The sequence below is a fragment of the Sander lucioperca genome, chromosome 1 (genome assembly GCF_008315115.2).
Source record: "Sander lucioperca isolate FBNREF2018 chromosome 1, SLUC_FBN_1.2, whole genome shotgun sequence".
In the NCBI taxonomy this organism is placed as follows: domain Eukaryota; kingdom Metazoa; phylum Chordata; class Actinopteri; order Perciformes; family Percidae; genus Sander; species Sander lucioperca.
The window spans coordinates 39,250,744-39,270,430 of NC_050173.1; the positions used below are offsets into that span (position 1 = coordinate 39,250,744).

The following is a 19,687-nucleotide window of genomic DNA, read 5'->3' on the forward strand; positions in this document are numbered from 1 at the left end:
GACCCGAGCCAGGTCTGGTAACGCAAGATTACACTGAATTATATCAACATGTGTTTCATGTCTGTGTCTTAACATTTCACTTGAGTTATGACTCATAGAAGCAGGAAGATTTTTGAATCAAATTGCCCTCCTGCAGTATCTTTGCCTCCCCATCAACCGTCCGGTGCCTCCCAGGGAAGCCTTGGTTGTGTTTGTTCTATAATTTCACCATGGTTAAAATGTCCTCACCCTGTTGATTACAAGCAGCAACCTCCAGGTCTGAACAGTGAAGCCAACGATGAACCTCCTTAAAGCTGCATTCACTCTAACTTCCAGCAGGGGGCGACTCCACTGGAGTCCGGAAGTGCAAAAATTCTGGTGACTTATTTCCGGGTTTCGGGACTCATTCCTGTAGATATTTTCTTCAAATCATTCGCCTAACTACAGTTTTGTTATGATCCTGTGTTTGGTTCTGGTTTTGTTGGTGGCTTTTTTTTCTCCTCTCCTCTCTGCAGGGCATGTGTGTGGCAGGGGGCGTGGCTGGCTTCTCCAGGCAGCTGACGCACCTGTATCCATTCACCTCATCACTCTCTCCATATAAGCCTGGTCTTCACTCCTCTGCCAGATAATTCCGTCGCAGCGCACTGCGTTCCTTGGTCCACTGGTTTTCTACCAGTGAAGGGATTTTTTTTTTAATTCTGATCTCTGCCTTTGTCCCGTCAGCTTACCTGTGATTGTTTTTGTTTATGCAGCTCTACAAGTGAGCCATGCTACTAATCCTGTTTCTGAGTTCCCCCGCCTGTTTTTCAACTCTGCCTCCGAGGACATCTCCTGCTGGCCAGCTCCCTGCCACCCCTGCTCTTGCTTGAGACGTTTTTGTTCTTTTTCACTTACCAACCAGTTTCCGTTCTCTGCTTTGGAGTCCAAACGCCATGAGTTCACAACAAGTTTCTCCTTATTTTTAAATTTTATTTCCCCCTTTCCATAAGAACCCCCCCCCCCCAATGACAATCGTCATGAAAGGCACAGCTAACCTACAATCTCCATTTCAATTCAATACTTAGGCTAGCTTGTTGTGTTGGAGATGTTTCTTCTTTTTTTTTGGTTACAAATACAGACAGGTAATTTCTCTCCCACAGGAGCACAACATGTGGTTACATCAGTTGTAGGCTTTCAGTAGAAGATGAAAGGTTGGTCTCTGGGGGTTGCCTGGTCTGCCTAATGCTATGTGTATTGTGCGCTGAGTGTGTTGTACAAATAAAGATGGCGTCGCAGCTGCAGGCAGACACAAAGGAGAGCTGACGGAAACATTGAAGTGAATAGAACAGGTCATGCTGCCCATGTGTCACATTATGTACATTGTGTACATTTTCTCACAGATTATCTTCTGATTGGCCTCAACACACACACACACACACACACACACACACAGGCCGTCTGCGTCGCCAGCAACAGTGTGTTGCACAAACTGCAACCTCATCTCAGACGCAATATTTTTTTCTCCCACTATGGCCACGCCAAGACCCGCCCTACAATAGCTACTATTGGCCAGGCGTCCATGCTTACGCAAGGTAACGTAACCTGATTTGTACAGGTCCTATCCCCTGACCAATCGGCTATCCAAATCTTAACCACTCAAGGTCAATGCCTAACCCCAACCAATCAAGCTGCTATTGAAGGGCGGGTCTTGGCGTGGCCATAGTGGGAAAACATTTTTTGCATCTCAGACCCCTTCTATACTCTGTTCATGGGTCATAAGATGGGAATTATATAAAATGTCAAACTGACCTGGAAATGTGGATTGGCTGGGTGAAGTTGAAGAGGATGTAGTCCCCCTGGCTGGGTGTCAGTGCCCAGAAGAAGTCCTGTCCTCTGTAGGCCCGCTCCAGGCTGTGCTGTTGGTAATGCTTCAGGCTGCTGCTCAGCTCTGCAGCTGGGTTATTGTGGGCCTCGAACAGAGATTGCTGGCCAAAGTCCTTATCCTGCACACACACACACACACACACACACATACAAAATGACTGAAAGTGAAAGCTGTGATAGCCGGCCATGTTAGGAACACAGGTTTGGCAATCACCTTCAGCTGCTGTAACTTTCCCGGCAGAGACGAGTGGAGGCCCACGTGCTGGAAGAGGGACGGCTTGTACCTGTGCCGGAGCTGCGCCTTCTGTTTATCACAGTCTTTCTGGATAAGACAACATGGAGGTCATGAACTCAACTTCACTATCAGTTATGGACACTCCTCAAGTATTCACCATTGAACTGCCTGCCTTTGTCAAGGCACTCTTAGGCAGCATGACGTGATTGAGGAATGAAATGCAGCTATTAGTGAGATATTGCAAAATGTATCCGATACCAAGTAAATACAGGGCCAGTATCGCCGATACCGATATGATATGGATACTTTTTAATAATTAAGGTGGATGCATCATCAAATTGCTAAATCTGAATGAATTCTCATGACTTTTAAGTGGTTTTGTGATTTTTACTTTGGATTATTAATAAGTTAAAACCCAGGACAGAATTTTCATATGCTTGTATACATTTGTTGTGCTAACACTGTATCTTACAGCCTTGTTACAAATTATACAGCTTGCTGTGAAAATATAGCCACGGAGCGCTCCTCTTCCTCTCTGCCATTCCTCTGCTCCGTCACTGTCCTGCTTGTGCGTGTTTGCTGAGAAACCTAAAGAAAACGTTTTAACAACGTTTTAACGTTTTCATCTATAACAATATAGATCAATAATAAAAGAGCTTCAGTGTTCCAACAGTGTGTAAAATAAGTCTAGTCTTTAAATGCTGTTTGCTTCGTTGTAGTCTTGTGCATGTCTTGCACATGTTGCTGTCTATTTGCAAGTTAGTTTCTTAAGTAGTTTATTTGTCATCACACCCCTCATACAACACTGTCTTTCATAAACAGTAGAGTAAAGCACTTTATTACAGCTGTAAATGCACATTAAGCCTAAGGCTCGCACTGTAGAGTTTATTGTTGTGTTTTTTTATTGTTCCTACTTATCTTTTTATAATCTTTCCTGTGCTTGTAGTTATCAGTTCACTGTATCGTATATGTTTTTAACACAAACGTTTCCTGTTTTTTTTCCAGATATTGCTACGATTATGTTGAATCTTAGATGATCTCTGCTTTGGCCTGCAGCACCTGTGTAATGTGCACTGTCGCTGGTAATCACGTACACATCACCACAATACACAGCCACAGCCTGCTTGTCGACTGGCCACTCAAAGCAAATCGATCATAAGTGCCTTATTGTCCACTTTGTTATTCCCCTCTTGGCACAGCGGACTTACTGCGTCTTTCTCCGGGTTGCACACTTTGACCCACAGGATGTGATCCAGCAGCCAGTCGATGGGTTTGTCTCTGTGGAACATCAGGAAGAACTCTGCAATCATCGGGAGGTCACGGCTCTGAAACATCTTTCCTGGAGGATCACACACACACGTTATTTTGAGTATGCACTAAAAATAGCAGGGATCATTTACGTGGATTATCTCCCACTTCACACGCGCGCACACACACACGCACGCGCGCGCACACACACACGCACGCACGCACACGCACACACACACACACACACACACACACACACCTATAAACCCCAGCTGGGAGAACTCCAGGTAGAGCCATTGCTGTTGTTGGTTGGCGAAGGTCTTCATGGCGTTGAAGTAGCCTGCCTTTGCAACAACATCGTCCTCTAACTGCAAAACACACCAAACGACCCAAAACTCATTTCAGTAAGAAGCCACTTTTTGGTTTGAGTGATTGGTCAGAGACATTTTATATAAGACATTTTATTTTATACACTTCCCTAGTGCTGACACAAAACAAAATAAATACTAGAGAGGGTATGAATATAAAATTAGCAATTCAACACAAAACCTAAATAACTACAAGGCGAGTACAAACATAAAATGGTCTGTCTGTCTGTCTTTTGGTCTGCAGACTGTAACACCCTGATAGCGTCACACCTGTCCAACATACAGTCATACAACTCTACAGGTGTGTAGGTGAGGTCCAAGTGAAGGCCAGATCACAGATGGGTGTGGTCCGAGCAAGGACGTTGGCCCCATCACAAGATGGTCACTAATTCTTTTTTCAAATCTATCTGGGTGGACCATTCAAAAAAAAAAAAATCATCTACCTACAGTATATACATGATGGGAACTCATATCAATAGCTGTGGACCTTTGAGCCCTACCTGAACATAATAGGTTCCTTTGTCCTGAGCATAGAGCATGAGGAAGCTGAAGTCCAGATTCTGCTTCGTTCGCCATCTAAAAGCAGAAGAGCGCACACACACACACAAAAGTTTTTAATCAACCAGACCAGTTATATTCAAATTGTAATTTTCATATCTTTTTATAAACTGTAAAACTGCCCTCTCTCTTCTCTAGGAAAGTAAATGATCCCATTGCAACAGCAACTCATACATGGATACAACAAAGAACATTACGACATAAATGGGAATAAAAATCAAAATATCAACGTTAAGACAAGCTACAATTCTAGCATCTTAGTGAATAGTAACAGAAGTGTTGACTGTACTTGACTCTGTCCTTGGAGTCTCCAAAGGTCTCTCTGAGGCCCGAGAAGTCGGGGTAGTAATACTGAGAAGGAGAGATGACCTCCAATAGCCCGGACTGCACCTCTTTAGAAAAACTACATAGAAACAACTGGTTAACTTAAGTGACTTCTCCAGAAAAATACAACTCAGCATTTAAATCACATGGGAAAGATGACTCCTACGTAACAAATGCAATTTCTATGATGACACAGTGAAAAAAAAAATAAGATTTAAAAAAAATCTATTTTATTACACTTTTTTGATCACTATTCTAATTTTAACTCTCAAGCCCAATGAAAAGACCCACTTAGGTAATAGATTTATTATTTGTGAAAACATATATAGTGTACCGCATCTAACTATAAATTGAGGAAGTGTGCATGCAAAAAGGATGTAAATGTCAGCGCAGACTTCCGTCAGGGTGTGCTGAACTCCAGATGAGCCTAAACCATACTTTTAACTGTCAGGATATTAGGACATGAATGCAGCATTAGAAACAGGAAACTTAGGGCTCCTGCACACTGCCTGCCTGGCGTGAGAGTGTCAGCTTCGTGGCGTGTCCATTTTTATTTCGGCTCCCATGTTAACAGGTTAGAGCTTACATACTGCCTGCGTGACACGCACGTCTCAGGCATGGCTCGGGCCACGCCGAAAACCCGTGCATGCTACACCTATTTTTCACGCGACACGCAAGCGTGTTGGAAGCGTTTCCAGGCAAAATAGAATACGAAGAGATGTTCATATGTCACATTGACACGAATACATTTAATAAATGACATTTTGATGTTTGAAAGTCTCTAGATTGACATAAATGCAGATATAAATGTAATTTAAAAAATAATAAATAATTATCGATTTTCAAATATTGCACCTGTCAATACAGAACGAAATATTCGGTAGCCTATTTTGCCGTAAATACTGCCGATGTTGTCTTTGCTGTAATCAAATCAGTATATATTTATGTTTATGGGAAACGTCAGACACCTTTCTAAGTGTGCAAAAACGGCACGCAGCCGCCACGCAACTGACACGCAACAGAAACGCCACGCTCACGCCACGCAGGCAGTGTGCAGGAGGCCTTAGAGCTCAATCATTCTGGTTAGCTCATGTCTAACATGTTATACATTACACAGCTCTGAAACATTTATTTTTATTAAAATACACAAGTGATGGTAATGGTGACATGAAACAAAAGGACACAATTGGGAATATCTGACTACAAATCCCAAATCAGCACTGTAAAAGAGCACTCAATCAGCATCACCAAATCAGCACTCACAAAAGAGCTCTATAAGCAGCTTTCAAATTGGCTTTAAAGACTTGTGCAATGTTGTGGCGGATTGAGGAGAGAAGTTGATGTGTGTGGATTAGAGGATGGATACCCGACCCAAGCCCGACGGGACCCAAAGGGCTGGGCCGGGTTCGGGCAGATATTTAGAAATGATGTTCGGGTCGGGCTCGGTCACATCAGCGCAATAAGGCATTGAACATTTTAAAAAAACAACGTAAAACTTGCTTTGTGAGCCCATTCATAAGTCAGTCTTATCGGTTAGGTAGCTTACATACCTTTCAGTAACAGTTCCAACTCGTCGTCGCTAATACATGCTCTTACTTTTCACCACTATTGTTCTTTCTCTAAAGTATTTTCTGTGTTTTCAACTTCTACATCCATGATTTCCAACCGCAGAGTCAGACAATCTGCTCCCAGTTTACACCGGCACGCACAAACCCAGTGTGTGTGAATGGTCATGTGATATGTGATGTCAGACGTGTTAATATGGACGCAGATTAGTTCTGCTACTGGAGATAAAACTCTTGAGTGGAAGAGACAGTTTTTGTCTGGATAGATCCAGATGGATAATCAGTGGGTATCCTTCTAATTGGCTAGTTGGATTCCCTTTCAATTACACAAAGTCATCTGACTCATTGTTAATATAAAAATATTGATTAGGGCAGCTTGTATATATGTACTGTGATGTGTGCTCAGAACCATTTAGACCCTGTAAGAAGAGAAGAGATGCAAAACAAATGGAAACGTCTCTCCTGAGTTATACTTTGCTTTATGGGACACATAAAACTCACATTTTCCAATTCTGTGAAGTTACATATGCAGTGATGATTCTTGAAAAAAATGTTCCACATCTTACAACAAATGACACTCAGAATGAGCAGGGGAACTGAATCTGTGATGTATAATGGGTGGGATGGGAGGCCCGTCTCAACGGCAGCCCTGCTTTGTGATACAGATTGATAATAGACTGGTGTATGCGTACATACAGTCCAATCCTGCTGCTTCAAACTGCTGTAACTAATGTATTTATCTTTGGAAACCTTTCCAGTTAAAAAACGTAGAAGCAAAGACACAAGAAGCTGGCTGCTGTCAGAAACCACAGCTAACAGAACATATGAAACCAAGGGGAACAGCAACGTGATGGAATAGTGAAAGTGCCCCATGGGAGGCAATCTAGAATCACTCACTTCTTCCTGATGCTCTCTGCTACGCTGCCCACATAGTTGGAGTCCGTCTGACGTGACAGGGAGAGAAAAAGGAGAAAGTCAGTGATATAGGGCATTTCTGATGCTGTTAGTTAATACCAAACAGGAGGTCTTGAATGCTTTTGCAACAATGAGCTGAGAATGGAGCGGTTATGGGGTGAGTCTCATTGTGCCCGTCCTTCTAAGGCCAGACCTGGTATAACCAGTTTTCATCGATACAGGGAGATGCAGCCTGGTATAAGGGGTCCAAGCATGAGGGGGCTGGGATAACAGTACCAGTGGTGCTGGGAACACTACTGAAATCGTTTGGGGTTTTATTATTATTCTTCCGTATATAAAAGTGGAACTGCAGCCTACACCGTACAAGTTATGCAAGTGAAACTTTTAGGGATGGTAGAGAGTAGACACGTAACTTGGAAAGAAAAAAATACACATATCCACCAGCAGGGGGGCACTATAAAAACAAGAATGGGATGCCCTATAACTCCTACACCGTACATTGTACATTCAAAAACCTCATATCCACGCGTTCCCTGAATTCAGCTGAATCGCTCCCATTTCCGCCAAGAAAGTTTGTTTGCAAAACATTCAACTCAGTAGTCCTCCATGGTCCACTGAGGCGGTTTTCAAAATATGTATCTGATTGGCCACTATGTGACGCTGTTTTGAGGAGGCACTAGGTGACACTTTTGTGGCAAAATCATGAAATATGCTACAATTATTTTTCTAAACTACTCTTCTCTCAACCTGCAACATGCATCCCGTCCGTGGCCGTGCAGGTCCGACTTGCATCACCTCCACGGTCGGCTGGGGGCGACCTGCGCCAGGTGGGCTTCAACCCCAGACAGATAAGATAAGATAAGATAAGATAAGATAGATAGATAGATAGATATTGCAGTTCTATCTTACTTATGTAACTGTAATATTAAACACATACACTTGTGCAGCTCAGGGATCTCATTTATAAAACTGTGCGTATAATCCTTACTAAAAGTGTACGTACGCCCAAAAGCCAAAAAAAATTCAGATTTATAAAACCGTGTGTACGCGCATCTGTAAGCAATGTTCCCTTTATAAATCACAGATTACCCACAAGTGTGCGTACGTGAATCAGCCTCTTATCCCGCCCTATACACACCCATTGTTAACCATAAATAGTAAAAGCACCTCATGAATGCTGATCAGTATGTTTATGACCCTGGCAGTTGTTCTTTCGTTACGCCGAAGCATGACGACTGGCGGGGAAAAAGCAAAAAACTTGGACGCTCGGACATTGCTGCAAATTGAATTATAATTTCGGCCTGTTCTCGCACAGTGTAGGTAAACCTGATCTATAGACTACCTATATTAATAATACCTTCCAAAATGGCAGGCATTATGGCACTCGGGGACAGCTTCGATATACCAGACCTATATGATAAGATTTAACAGAACTTTATATTATATCCAAACAAGCCTTAGCGATTAAGTTGAAGATTATATATCATATTTATATAAAACACTTAGCTGTCTGCCATTTCCCTCTGGAAACAGCCGGTTGCCCCCAGAGTGGCGAGGACCTGTATTTGGAGCGGGATGGCACGGTTCCGGCACTTTGCCCTCTCTACTGGACCCAATTCAGTACGTAGAGCTTTAGGGTATTTAAATCGGCATATTAGCCAGTCATCGTCATGGTCCCTGAAGTCTCTTTCTCTCCTGATTCTTTCATTGGGGGTTAGTCCTCCTGCAGTGCCAGCATTACGTACGGGGTCACCGCAGTATTTATATGTTTGTGATTGTTAACACCTTGCCAAAATCACAGCATCAACTAATGGTATCCCCCACCCCGAGATACAATTTGAAGTCGAAAGTCTAACAAACACACTTTTCTTCATGCCGGTTTTGTCACGAACAGTATTAAAGTTCGGACCGATAACGAGGACATTAAATGTAACGATTGCGCGAGAGCTTAACGGCTGTATTTCCAGACTTTGGCATTTGATGATATATGCACAGTATTAAAGACAGATATTTAGTTATTTACACTGTGTTCTGCCGTTATCTAATGGTAGAGTATTTGATGCTATGCTGCATTCCATGCCACCTCCTCCTCCTGCACTCCGTAGCAGACAATGTGAGGGTGAGACAGCGCCGATAAAATATTAAGAACGAATTTTTATTTAAGATTTGAGTTGGAATTTACAAGGTGTTTATGGAACAAGTATCACTCAGTATAAGCACAAAGAACACTGCTGGATTTAATCTTCATGGTAAAGTGGATGATATGGAGTGAAGAAATGTGCGTGACACATCAATACTTGAACATATTACTAGTAATCGTTATTCCCACATTTACTTTCTGCAGTCTGACATCAGTTCACCACCTCACCATCTGCATCGCCAATTCCCATTGTCTCCAAAATGTGCGTACGCATGGGTCAGAGTTTGCGTGGAGGACCGCACATTCTTCCGTCAAGTTTGTTTTTTATAAATCACAGCCTTTGCGTGGGAAGTAGCGTACGCACATTTTCAGCCCGATTTTGTGCGTACGCCACGTTTATAAATGAGACCCCTGGTATTTAATTTGCGGTGTACCACTCAAACTAGTTGTACAGGTCTGAAAGGTTAGAAGTGTTTACTGTTCCTTTGTTATCAGAGCGGATTGTGTTGCTCCTGTAAGCTTGAGGTGATTTTGAAATTCCTTTTGTGTTTAGTGCCGACTCATTAAAGAGGTATTACTACGTTACCCGACCTGTCCAACAGTTTTGTCTCTGTATTTGCCATGTGTGTGTGATTGAGTGTGTGAGGGAGAGTAAAGGTCATTTGTGCTTCTTTCATTGTTCATGATTTATGAGATGCAGGTAATACAGATTTACAGCTAATACAATGGGAAAAGCTGTGAGCTGTAAAGAATGTATAACAGCAGCTACTGTGCTGTGCTCTCAGGAATCCAACAGCAGTCAATCCTATGCCACAGATATCTATGACCCTGCATGGGTCAAAGTTAAAGGAGTCCTGTAATGTATTTTGACATTTTTATATTTCATGTTTCCTGACTTCCTAACCAACCCCACTGTTCGCCAAATTTCTTTTGACAAATAACTTCATTTTGTGCTCAAAGTTTAAAAAGAAGGTTGTTGCTAAAACGGGAATATGACGTATGACAATAGTAGAATTGGAAGGTCATTCGTCATTTGTTTAATCCATAGAAAAGCTGAAGCGTAAAAACAACAGGCTAAGCTAACTGTTGCCAACTCGCTTCTGGCGTGTGACGCGCTTTCACCTTCAGTCTCGTGCTCTCGCGCTGCCCAAACTATTCTCACGGCAAAACACTGCAACAGAGACAGGCAGGAGAACATATTTCGGTTGAACCAAGTGAACGGGGTTACATACTGTAACCCCTGATTCTAAGAATACGATGATTTTCTCTACAGGCCAAATTAAATGACTAACAATTATTACTCTAAGAGCGTTTTCACACATACCTCATTTGGTCCGGACTTTCAGACTTTTTAGTTTGATCCGAACCAAAATTACAGGTGTGAAACCTCCCCCGGACCACGGTCCGGATCAAAAGACCAAATTTTGGTCCGATAAAAAGAGGTGGTCTTGGTCAGTAGGGGAGAGCAGCAGTCAGTTGAAAAAAGGATAGAAGCCCGTCTACAAACCAATCAATTATAAGTAGCTGGAGACGCAGCTCACGTATGTGATGACGGCAGGATGTAGTTTTGTCATGTATAGATCTTTAGTGCGCTTGCATAACTGCAGTGTGAAACCAAAACTTACCGGATCAAATGTATACAATGTAACAAAAATATGAACCTTGGTCCAGACCTTGGTTCGGACTTTCATGTGTGAAAATGCCCTAAATTTCTCTTAAAAAAACTAACGAATGACCATGTGATTGATGTGCGATGCTTATCTCGGTGTTGACTGAACAGCTGCTCATCTGACACCACCTATTAGCCTGGCTCCGCCCTCCTACTTACTTCCGCTCAATTTTCATTTCCCTTCAGTACTCTGTTTGGGTTTGCGGTATATTCTTAGGTTTTCTCCGGTCAAATATTTGTAGGTCCAATCAGCGAACAGAGGGAGTGGCTGAGAACGAGGACGTGCACTAGAAAGATGTGAACGAAGCCATTCGGTCCGTTGTGGCAGCAACGCTGCTGAATATCCAGAAGTTAAAGCCCGAGCAAGAACAATCTTTGCTGAGTTGTCTTGGTGGCCATGATGTTGTGGCCCTCCTCCCCACGGGGTTCGGGAAAAGTTTGATTTTCCAGCTCGCTCCGATACTGGTGAAGGAGTTGGCTAAGGCTAAAGCTAGCGATGCTAATGCTAAATATAAGCCGATAGTTGTTGTCGGTCTCCCCTCTTGTTGCACATGCGCAAGACATACGTCACGACCAAACGTTAGCGATTGGTTATGGCAGATCCAGAGTGGCTCTGGGCAGATCCAATAGTTTTAAACTTCAACAGAGTACCCGCCTTCAAGGAAGTTAACACTTGTCAATGGAGGGTGGCCAGACTTGCGTACAAATGACATGTACGAGAGTCTGGTAGGACCAGGCTAACCACCTATAGCCTGTAGTGCGAGTTGCAAAAATCCACAGCTCCCTGTTCAGATGCACCAATCAGGGCCAGGCGGGGTGTCTAACTGCGTGTCAATCACTGCTCATGCACACACATTCATTCTCCCTTGTGGGGGGAGGGGTTTAGGAGACCGTTTTGGGTTTTTAGCAGAAAGGGGGGAGGGACTGAGAAGTTGTCGGTCTTTTTTTTGGCTAAGTCCTGGATCTTCACAATCCTACCTACAGCACCTTTAATTGAGTGCTTATCAAAGCAAAGCACATTAACCTAGGCTATGTCAGACTGACTGGGTTGTTACTTTTGGCAGTCATTTCTTTCAGCATTCAAATATTACAATATAATAATCATCTCTTTTGGTGTTACTGTTGGAACGAATTCTGGAAGTTGAATGTAATTGGACTGAATGTGTGTCTAACCTCAGCAACAAAGACAATTATGAGGAGATCTTGCTGCTGCATAGTCGTCAGGCTGTAGAGCAGAGAGCGCAGTGTGCTGACCAGGTAGCTCTGCTTCTCACGCTTCACTGTAGGAATGCCCAGCACCAGGGACACTGGGACACACACACACACACACACACCTTCAAACAAAGCTGAAACAAAAATAGTCAGAAGGCTTTCAGACGATAGAAAAGGTGTGTGTTTTTGTATTAGTGCTCCATACCTCCACGGCGCCCCTGTCCCAGCACTACATTGGGTAGGAGGCTGTCTGGATGTTGTCTGAGGTGGGGCATGTAGAGGTAAATGTTGGGCTGGAGGAAGGCCTGTTGGCCTGAATGGTCTGTCTTCTGTCTTATTGTTTCTGTCCACAGGAGGGAAAAGAGATTAGGTATTCAGTCAATGCAAAAGTTCACACTCAACAGTCTAAAGATACTAGAAACTATTTAAACTGCCAGAACGCGGTGCGTGTAGCTTGGTAGCTCAATGTTTGTAGTTATTTCCCGTAGCTAAGGGATTTTGAAAACGGCCACACACACACACACACACACACACACACACACACACACACACACACACACACACACACACACACACACGGGTGAGGGGCAACCCTAACTCTAACCCTGGGGCCCACTTAGAGATGAATCAGACCATGGCTGTGAAGTAATAATTTAACAGTAATTGCCAGATCAGAAGCAGTGCTATGTACTAGAAGTGGCAGTATTATGTAATAGCAACAAAGAGTTACTTGGTCAACCCTGTATCCGTTGCTGTGTAAAAAGTATTGCAGAGGCCCAGAAATGTCTCTTTCAGGTTGAACTGAAGTGCACACCATCACATGCTAGCTAAGAACACCACCTGTGGGGATGCTGCTGCTGGTGGTGGCGGTGGCACTGATGGGATGGCTGATGTTGGCAGCTTTGGATGTGTTCCTCAGTTCTTCCAGGAGGCTGCTGAGATCTCTGCTGACCTGCCCTCCCAACTCCTCAGCCAGCAGCAGCCGCTGGTACAGGGTCTGCATTTCTGGCATCACGGTGGAGCCTGGAGAGAGAAGGAAGTAGCAGTCACAATGCTCCTTGTGTCTCAAAAGATGGCTCTCTGACTCTGTTCAGCATTAGTTTTACTTAATCAAACTCTGCCTTCATTAGTACTAGAAGTAGTATAACTGTATTGCTATAGTGTCTATATAATGTCTATAATTTAGGTCATTAGCATGTTAATATTGCTTAAATGTTGCCTTTTATGGTCTTAAAAGTTTCATTACAGCTGCAGTAAATGTCAGACCACCATATAACACATTTCTCCAAAACCTCATAAGTACAAATATCTTCTAAGATCTTTAGTCACATGATCGATCACTACGGTCAAATGTATTGTCATCTTGATGTGGTCACAATCACCCAGCCATAGCTAAGCTAAGCTAACCTGCTGAACAGGAACCATCTGCTTTTTGGGGAAAAACCAGTAAGGAGAGCTGGGAGCTGAAAAGGAGGAGTGATACCTCACATTAGTGCCACAAGTAGAACTAGCAGAATACCTGGCTGGTCATACTGATCCCAACCTTTAGGTCCCTAAGGGAGTAATGAGGAACAGAAAGCATACTGACTGGACACATTTCAAACTGCACGGCCCAGGACAGGGGGCTCTGCAGCGGTGGTTAAAACCTCCCAGAACATCAGTGGACACATCTACTGAGCATTAGTGTGAGGTGCCTGTGCACAGTCCAATTGGATAGGATACCAAAAAAAGACAATGCCCACCCAGCAACAGCCTGTTCACAGGAGTATCTGCTGTCATACAACCAGACATCCTCCATTTAGCCTACTCCATAACATTTTTTGTTTTGTGCAGTTTAGTTTTTTCTCGTATAGCATAAAGGGACTGAACCCTGTGTTGCAGAATGACTGAACCGTGTAACCTTGTATATTGGCCTGAGCCAGTATGCACAGGTCGACAGTGTGAGGTTAGGGTTATGTTCTGTAGTTGTTCCCTCAGCCTCTTAAATGACAGCCCTCCATGGCAAGCAGATACGAACACCGGCAGGTGGAGGTCTGTCACAGCAGCTGTTAAATATGTTATACTACAAGATTTTCTGTGTGGACTCAACTAAGTGTTCCCATTTTCCAAACACCGTCGACTGGTACAAACAAGTTAATCAAGTTTTAGTTTCTGTCTGTTTGCACGGAAAACAGTCAATTTGGCCTACATTCCAGACCAAGAAGTTCACACTGACAGTTTTACCCCCATCACTGGGAATCAATTTATTCCAAGTAACCGACGCAAGATTTTCTGTGTAGGCTCAACAAAGTGTGACCATTTTCCAAACACTTATACCGTCGACTACTAAAAACAAGTTAATCAAGTTTAGTTTCTGTCTGTTTGCATGAAAACACACAGTTTGTCAATTTGGCCAATTCCAGATCAAGAAGTTCACACTGACAGCTTACCTCCATCACTGGGAATCGATTTAATCCAAGTAATCGACGCAAAACACGCAAAAGCCAGCACACATCCAAATCTGAGGGAGTAAAGCCTCATTTCATTTCTCAGTGACAGTCCGTCCGACTTTGTCTGCCGATAGCCGCCGATTTCCAGCGGGCAGCAGGTGGACGTCAGCGGTTCAGGTAGAGTGCAGGTAATGTTAGTTGCACTGACAGCAGTGACTGTAGGCTACCCGTTGTCACAAACACACAGCACACAAACATTCCTGTCTTTGCCCTTTCAGTCTATGGGGACCGTATGTATGAACTGTCACTTAAATATGCGGTTAAACTGTCTGCGGGAGCAACTGCAGGTGCAGCATTACAATTTGCGGGCTACAGCGCCATCTGCTGGTGGAATCAGAATGAACACAGAAACTAGACCGTGTTCAAAGTTTCAGAGCCAATTTAGTCTCACTTTTGAAAACGTATAAAATAACAAAGAAATATTTTGTATTGAATAGCCATATTAGGCTATAATACGATTTTAACACTTTCTTTTATCTGGTGATAGCATTGCTGCAACAGCATGATTAGCCTACCTAACTAAACATAATTTATTATTATTATTAACAATAATAATAATAATAATAACAATAATAATAATAATAATAATAATAATAATAATAATAGTAGTAGTAGTAGTAGTAGCAGCAGCCCTATTAGCATGATTTAATGGGAGAATATTCCATATCATCTCAGTTGAGTTTGGTGAGAGATACGTTAGGACAATATTCAGTTAACTTAAATGACTAACTAACGTTGAAGATTTTGCTCTGAGGTGGTAACACCATATAAAGCTTGGGTGGGCCCGGATGTAATAACGTCAGTTATTGAAGTTTGTAGGCTATGTTAAGTTATCTTATGGAAGTCATTTTAGATTAAAGTTAAGCTACATTATAGAAACAGACCGGCCTTCTGCGTAGAACGGTTCTTTTCAATTTCAACGTGCTATGAGCATATACAAATTGTTTGGTATTCACACGTGTCCCCATCAGGGGGATGTAGCTCAGTGGTAGAGCGCATGCTTTGCATGTATGAGGCCCCGGGTTCAATCCCCGGCATCTCCACATTTTTGGCGGCGGTGTATATATATCCACTAACAACCAGACGAACCCTACGGTGAATGTCTGCTCCGTATGCACTTAAGCTACACTATACCGTGTTCACACTAGGAGCGATAAAACAACAGGCTACAACTCATTTTCGATGGAAGCCGGCGACATGAAGCTACAAACTGACACTTGTCGCTGCGTGACGGGCGTGGCACGCTAGAAATCAAAGTTGAGCTGTCCTCAACTTTCAACTACGACAGTGTAGCTGTGTTTAGAGCTTTTGACGCTGGTAATATGAACATAGCATCGGCTACTTAGAATAACACAGCTTGTATCCGCGCAGTGAAAGCGACTGGCAAAGACAGGAACACTGTCTGCTGCTTTTTGTTTTACAAGAGTAGGCCTACACAATCTGAAATAATCTTGTTGGTGTGATAGTCAATCAACGTCCTGTAAGAGTGGTGCACAAGACTTACCAGGGGCCTTTGGACTTATTTCACCCGTCAGCTTCTTTAACCCATCATTATTAAACGAAGGTGTCATGACCAGCTCAAAAGTTATGACAAAAACAAGGGAGACCACACGCACTTGAGGATTACATTAAAACCAATTCAATTAACCCAAATTAAATATGACTTGAATAAAACTTAGTAGTGTAGTGAGTGCATGGGTGAAGGTGAGTGTGTGGAAAGCAAAGCAGAAGCCCAAACACACCCCCTGCTGGCTGTGTGGACGGACAGCACAGTGAACTGCATCTCCAACCCTCTAAGAAACAGGAAGGCAATCAGGAAGAGTGGACTCAGGTGGGGCTCGTCCTCCCTCTGCCACTCAGACTTCCTTCACACAGCTCCCAGGGAAAAACACTAAAGAGCCAGCCAGAGTGGGAGTAGTCAGAGAGGAGTCCACGCCACAGGCGTTTAACAAAACAGATATAAGATGTCAATGTTTTAAATGTACCTGCCTACGAAACTGACTCTTTTAAATTTCTCTTTTAAAATGTGAGTTTCTTTGCTTGATTTTGAGTCCCTTTTAATTTTCTCTCCTTTTTGTGTTTCCTGTCTGTAGGTTTGCGTTTGTATTTGTGCTGCTGTGTGTCTCAGCCAGGTGTCCTATGAAAAAGAGATTCTTAGTCTCAATGGGACTCTCCTTAAATAAAGGTTAAACAAATAAAATAAACAATGTAACATTCTGAAAACCATTCTGCATTTTCAGTATACTTTTGATATGTTAATTATATTTTACTGATGATATTACTTTTTATCTCATGATCATTTTTTATTTGTAATAGAGTATGGGGGGGTTCTTCAAAATTTCCTGTGAGACCAAAGTGACTTATAAGCCACTCATCATTATGAGCTGAAATGTAATTTGGGCTTTGACAAATATTAATGCAAAAGTGGCAAAGGTTGAGTTTCTACAAGACCTATTCACCCAAATTACCTCACGTAGGGCCTACCTGTAGTTATGTAGATAGTTTTGACATTTGTCCAGGTTTAGAGACATCACTCTATGAGGGCATTAGCTACAGTTGTGTTGCTGAACTCTGTGGAATATGAATGAATATATATATGTTCAGTGCAGGCTGGGTCTGTATGTATAGTTCCAGGCCCATGTCAACAGAGCATACGCTGAAATGTATTTTTCCTTGGACGCGTTCTACCTTCATACAGTCTATGATACCAGAGATAAGTGAGAAAATATTTTATTTGGAATTTGGGTAAACTATCCCTTAGCCAGACCCACATCAAGATACACGATGTGATTGGCCTGACTAGAGTTTGGTTTTTCCAGCTTGTAAGCCAACGGAGAGTTGCTAGACGACCCTGGCTGCAAATTACATTTGCTGCCGCTAGGGTGCGTCTAAATTTCTAGGCTACCTTTATTCCCTTGTTTTCATGAAAAGCCATGAAATCACCATTACAAGTAATATTTTATGAGCACTTTATTGTTGGTTTCTGGGTATGGTCATATGATCAAATTCCATTTGAAGTCATTCTCAACCGAGATTTGAGTAATTCTCTAACATCCTGACTGTCCTCTCTGCTCTGACGTCCACATGATCTCACACTGCGCTCTTTGTGGAGCTGCAGCCTCCATCTCTTGTCCCTCCACCCGAAGCTGAGGTGGTTAACCACCATGTGATCCCCAGCCACCACAGGTCAGCTCTGTCACAGCAACATCAGGGCGAGGAACTTTTAATACAGAGTACTAGCCTGTTAGCCCCAGGCTAAATGCTTCCACATCATCAGACAGAACCACACAGAGTAGAACTCTAGTGGAATCCCTGAACACTTTTATAATTTTTGTGAATTTTAGCAGTGAGCAAAGCAGTGAGAAAATATTGGTTACGAGAACACAATGTAGTGTATTGTTGTGTTATGTTGTGTATGTTATATTGTTGTGTTGTGGCAGCTCCAACAACTCCAAACAAGTATGTGAGAGGCTATGGGCCTTTCAGTCAAAGTGTGAGGCAGATGTGTGCAGAGAAACACTGTGCTGTCCGTGACACACAGCTCCATTCATACATTTACCAAGATCCCCAGCCCACCCAGCATCCATCAGCCATTACCACCAAGTAACCTTTGACCTGTCCCAGTAGCTACATTCATAAGGAAGTAGCCTGTTGTCACGGTGACAGAGGAAATGCCTAATCTTCATTTACCCCAGAAACTTAGAAACATAGAGATGGGCTGCTTCATAGATCACACATCTGAGTGTGGCTGTAACAAACAGCATGTCTGCAGTGGAACATATGCGTTTATTTCATTTCATATGCTTCCTTTGTAGATACTGATCATTATGATAGTGAAAGATATAAAGTATCTTACCACAAAATGACTTTGGTAGAAGTTAAAGTCTCCTTTTAGAATAATACTTGAGTGAAAGTCTTAAAGTATCTGATATTTACTGTACTTAAGTATCAAGAGTAATTTAATATTACATGTACTTATTAGAAGTAAAAAACTTTGATTTTGAACTTTATGGCCAAAGGTGTGTAAGGTTATCTTCATTACCACCCCGTTCACCATTGTCGTTGTGATGTTCATCGTCTGTTACCATGGCGGCAGAGCCTACAACAGGTGCTTACATGACGCTATCAGTTATTATGCTTCCTCCTCTTTTTCTTTAGTTTTGGCCTAGGGTTGTTGTTTTTTTGCCGCTTAGCAACAAACAGGCGTTATGTCACCAACTGGAATGGAGGTGCATTAACTTGCAATCTAGGAGCAATTATATTTTTTTCCCAGTGTAACACATTTCTTCTTTTATTTTGTAGTAACGAGTAACTAAGATGCTTAGGGGAAATGCAGTGGAGTAAAAGTATACATTTTATTTAGGAAATGTAGTGGAGTAAAAGTAAAAGTTTCTGGAAATATGAATAACAAAGTAAAGTACAGATTTGTGAAAATTCTACTTAAGTACAGTAACAAAGTATTTGTACTTCATTACATTGCAACACTACCTGTAAGCCTTTTTTCATCCCTGGGTAGAGTTGGCAGGTATTCCTTTCAGCCCCAGAAGGCTCCCTGCTTCCAGCCAGTGATACTCCAGACACATGGTGTATCCTTCAGGTGACAATAAAGAACCTGAGCACACCTGCACACTGTGAATGTGAGTCTCTTGATGCATTGAGGAAATACAGTGAATACAAACACATAAGTACAATAAGCAAAAAAATTTCATTGCATCTTTGGCTGGGATTGTCCCAGACACGCCAATCAGAGTTAGTTGGAATGGTTTGACTGTGCTGAGTATATATATGTGACTGTAGCAGGCATGGTCAGTGCTCCACATTGAAGTGCTCATATTATGCTCATTTTCAGGTTCATACTTGTATTTAGAGGTTGTACCAGAATAGGTTTAAATGGTTTAATTTAAAAAAAAACATATTTTTGTCGTACTGCACATTGCTGCAGCTCCTCTTTTCACCCTGTGTCACAATTCTCTAAGGCGGAACCCAGAAGCAGACCAGGACAAGGTGAGTTGAGTAAAGTTGAGTATTTATTTAAAGCCCATGTTGCAGGGTTTATTTTCTAATGAATTTGTGCAATTTGCTTGTTGGTAATAAACATTTAAACTGTTATCCAACAACATCA

General features: G+C 42.5%; 1 protein-coding gene and 1 non-coding gene across 5 annotated transcripts in view; one reads left to right on the plus strand and one right to left on the minus strand.

Moving 5' to 3' along the window:
- Nucleotides 1-16,325, minus strand: part of zgc:154054 (uncharacterized protein LOC777616 homolog) — a 30,204-nt gene extending 13,879 nt beyond the window's left edge. Inside the window, exons 1-11 of one of the 4 annotated variants that reach the window (XM_036004157.1) lie at nt 16,249-16,325; nt 12,917-13,100; nt 12,282-12,419; nt 12,038-12,171; nt 7,038-7,084; nt 4,541-4,654; nt 4,194-4,269; nt 3,585-3,693; nt 3,286-3,416; nt 2,057-2,164; nt 1,768-1,961 (exon numbers count right to left, since the gene is read on the minus strand). In XM_036004157.1, coding sequence (XP_035860050.1) covers nt 1,768-1,961; nt 2,057-2,164; nt 3,286-3,416; nt 3,585-3,693; nt 4,194-4,269; nt 4,541-4,654; nt 7,038-7,084; nt 12,038-12,171; nt 12,282-12,419; nt 12,917-13,088 — 1,223 coding nt within the window. In that variant the 5' untranslated portion in view covers nt 13,089-13,100; nt 16,249-16,325. Of the gene's footprint in view, nt 1-1,767; nt 1,962-2,056; nt 2,165-3,285; nt 3,417-3,584; nt 3,694-4,193; nt 4,270-4,540; nt 4,655-7,037; nt 7,085-12,037; nt 12,172-12,281; nt 12,420-12,916; nt 13,101-14,505; nt 14,825-16,069; nt 16,182-16,248 lie in introns of those variants that run through there. The other 3 variants (XM_031319338.2, XM_031319337.2, XM_031319339.2) reach the window with 3 other exon arrangements.
- On the plus strand, nt 15,537-15,608 carry trnaa-ugc. Its single transcript has one exon. It is a non-coding gene; the product is annotated as a tRNA-Ala (tRNA).
- Nucleotides 16,326-19,687: the final 3,362 nt, after the last annotated feature.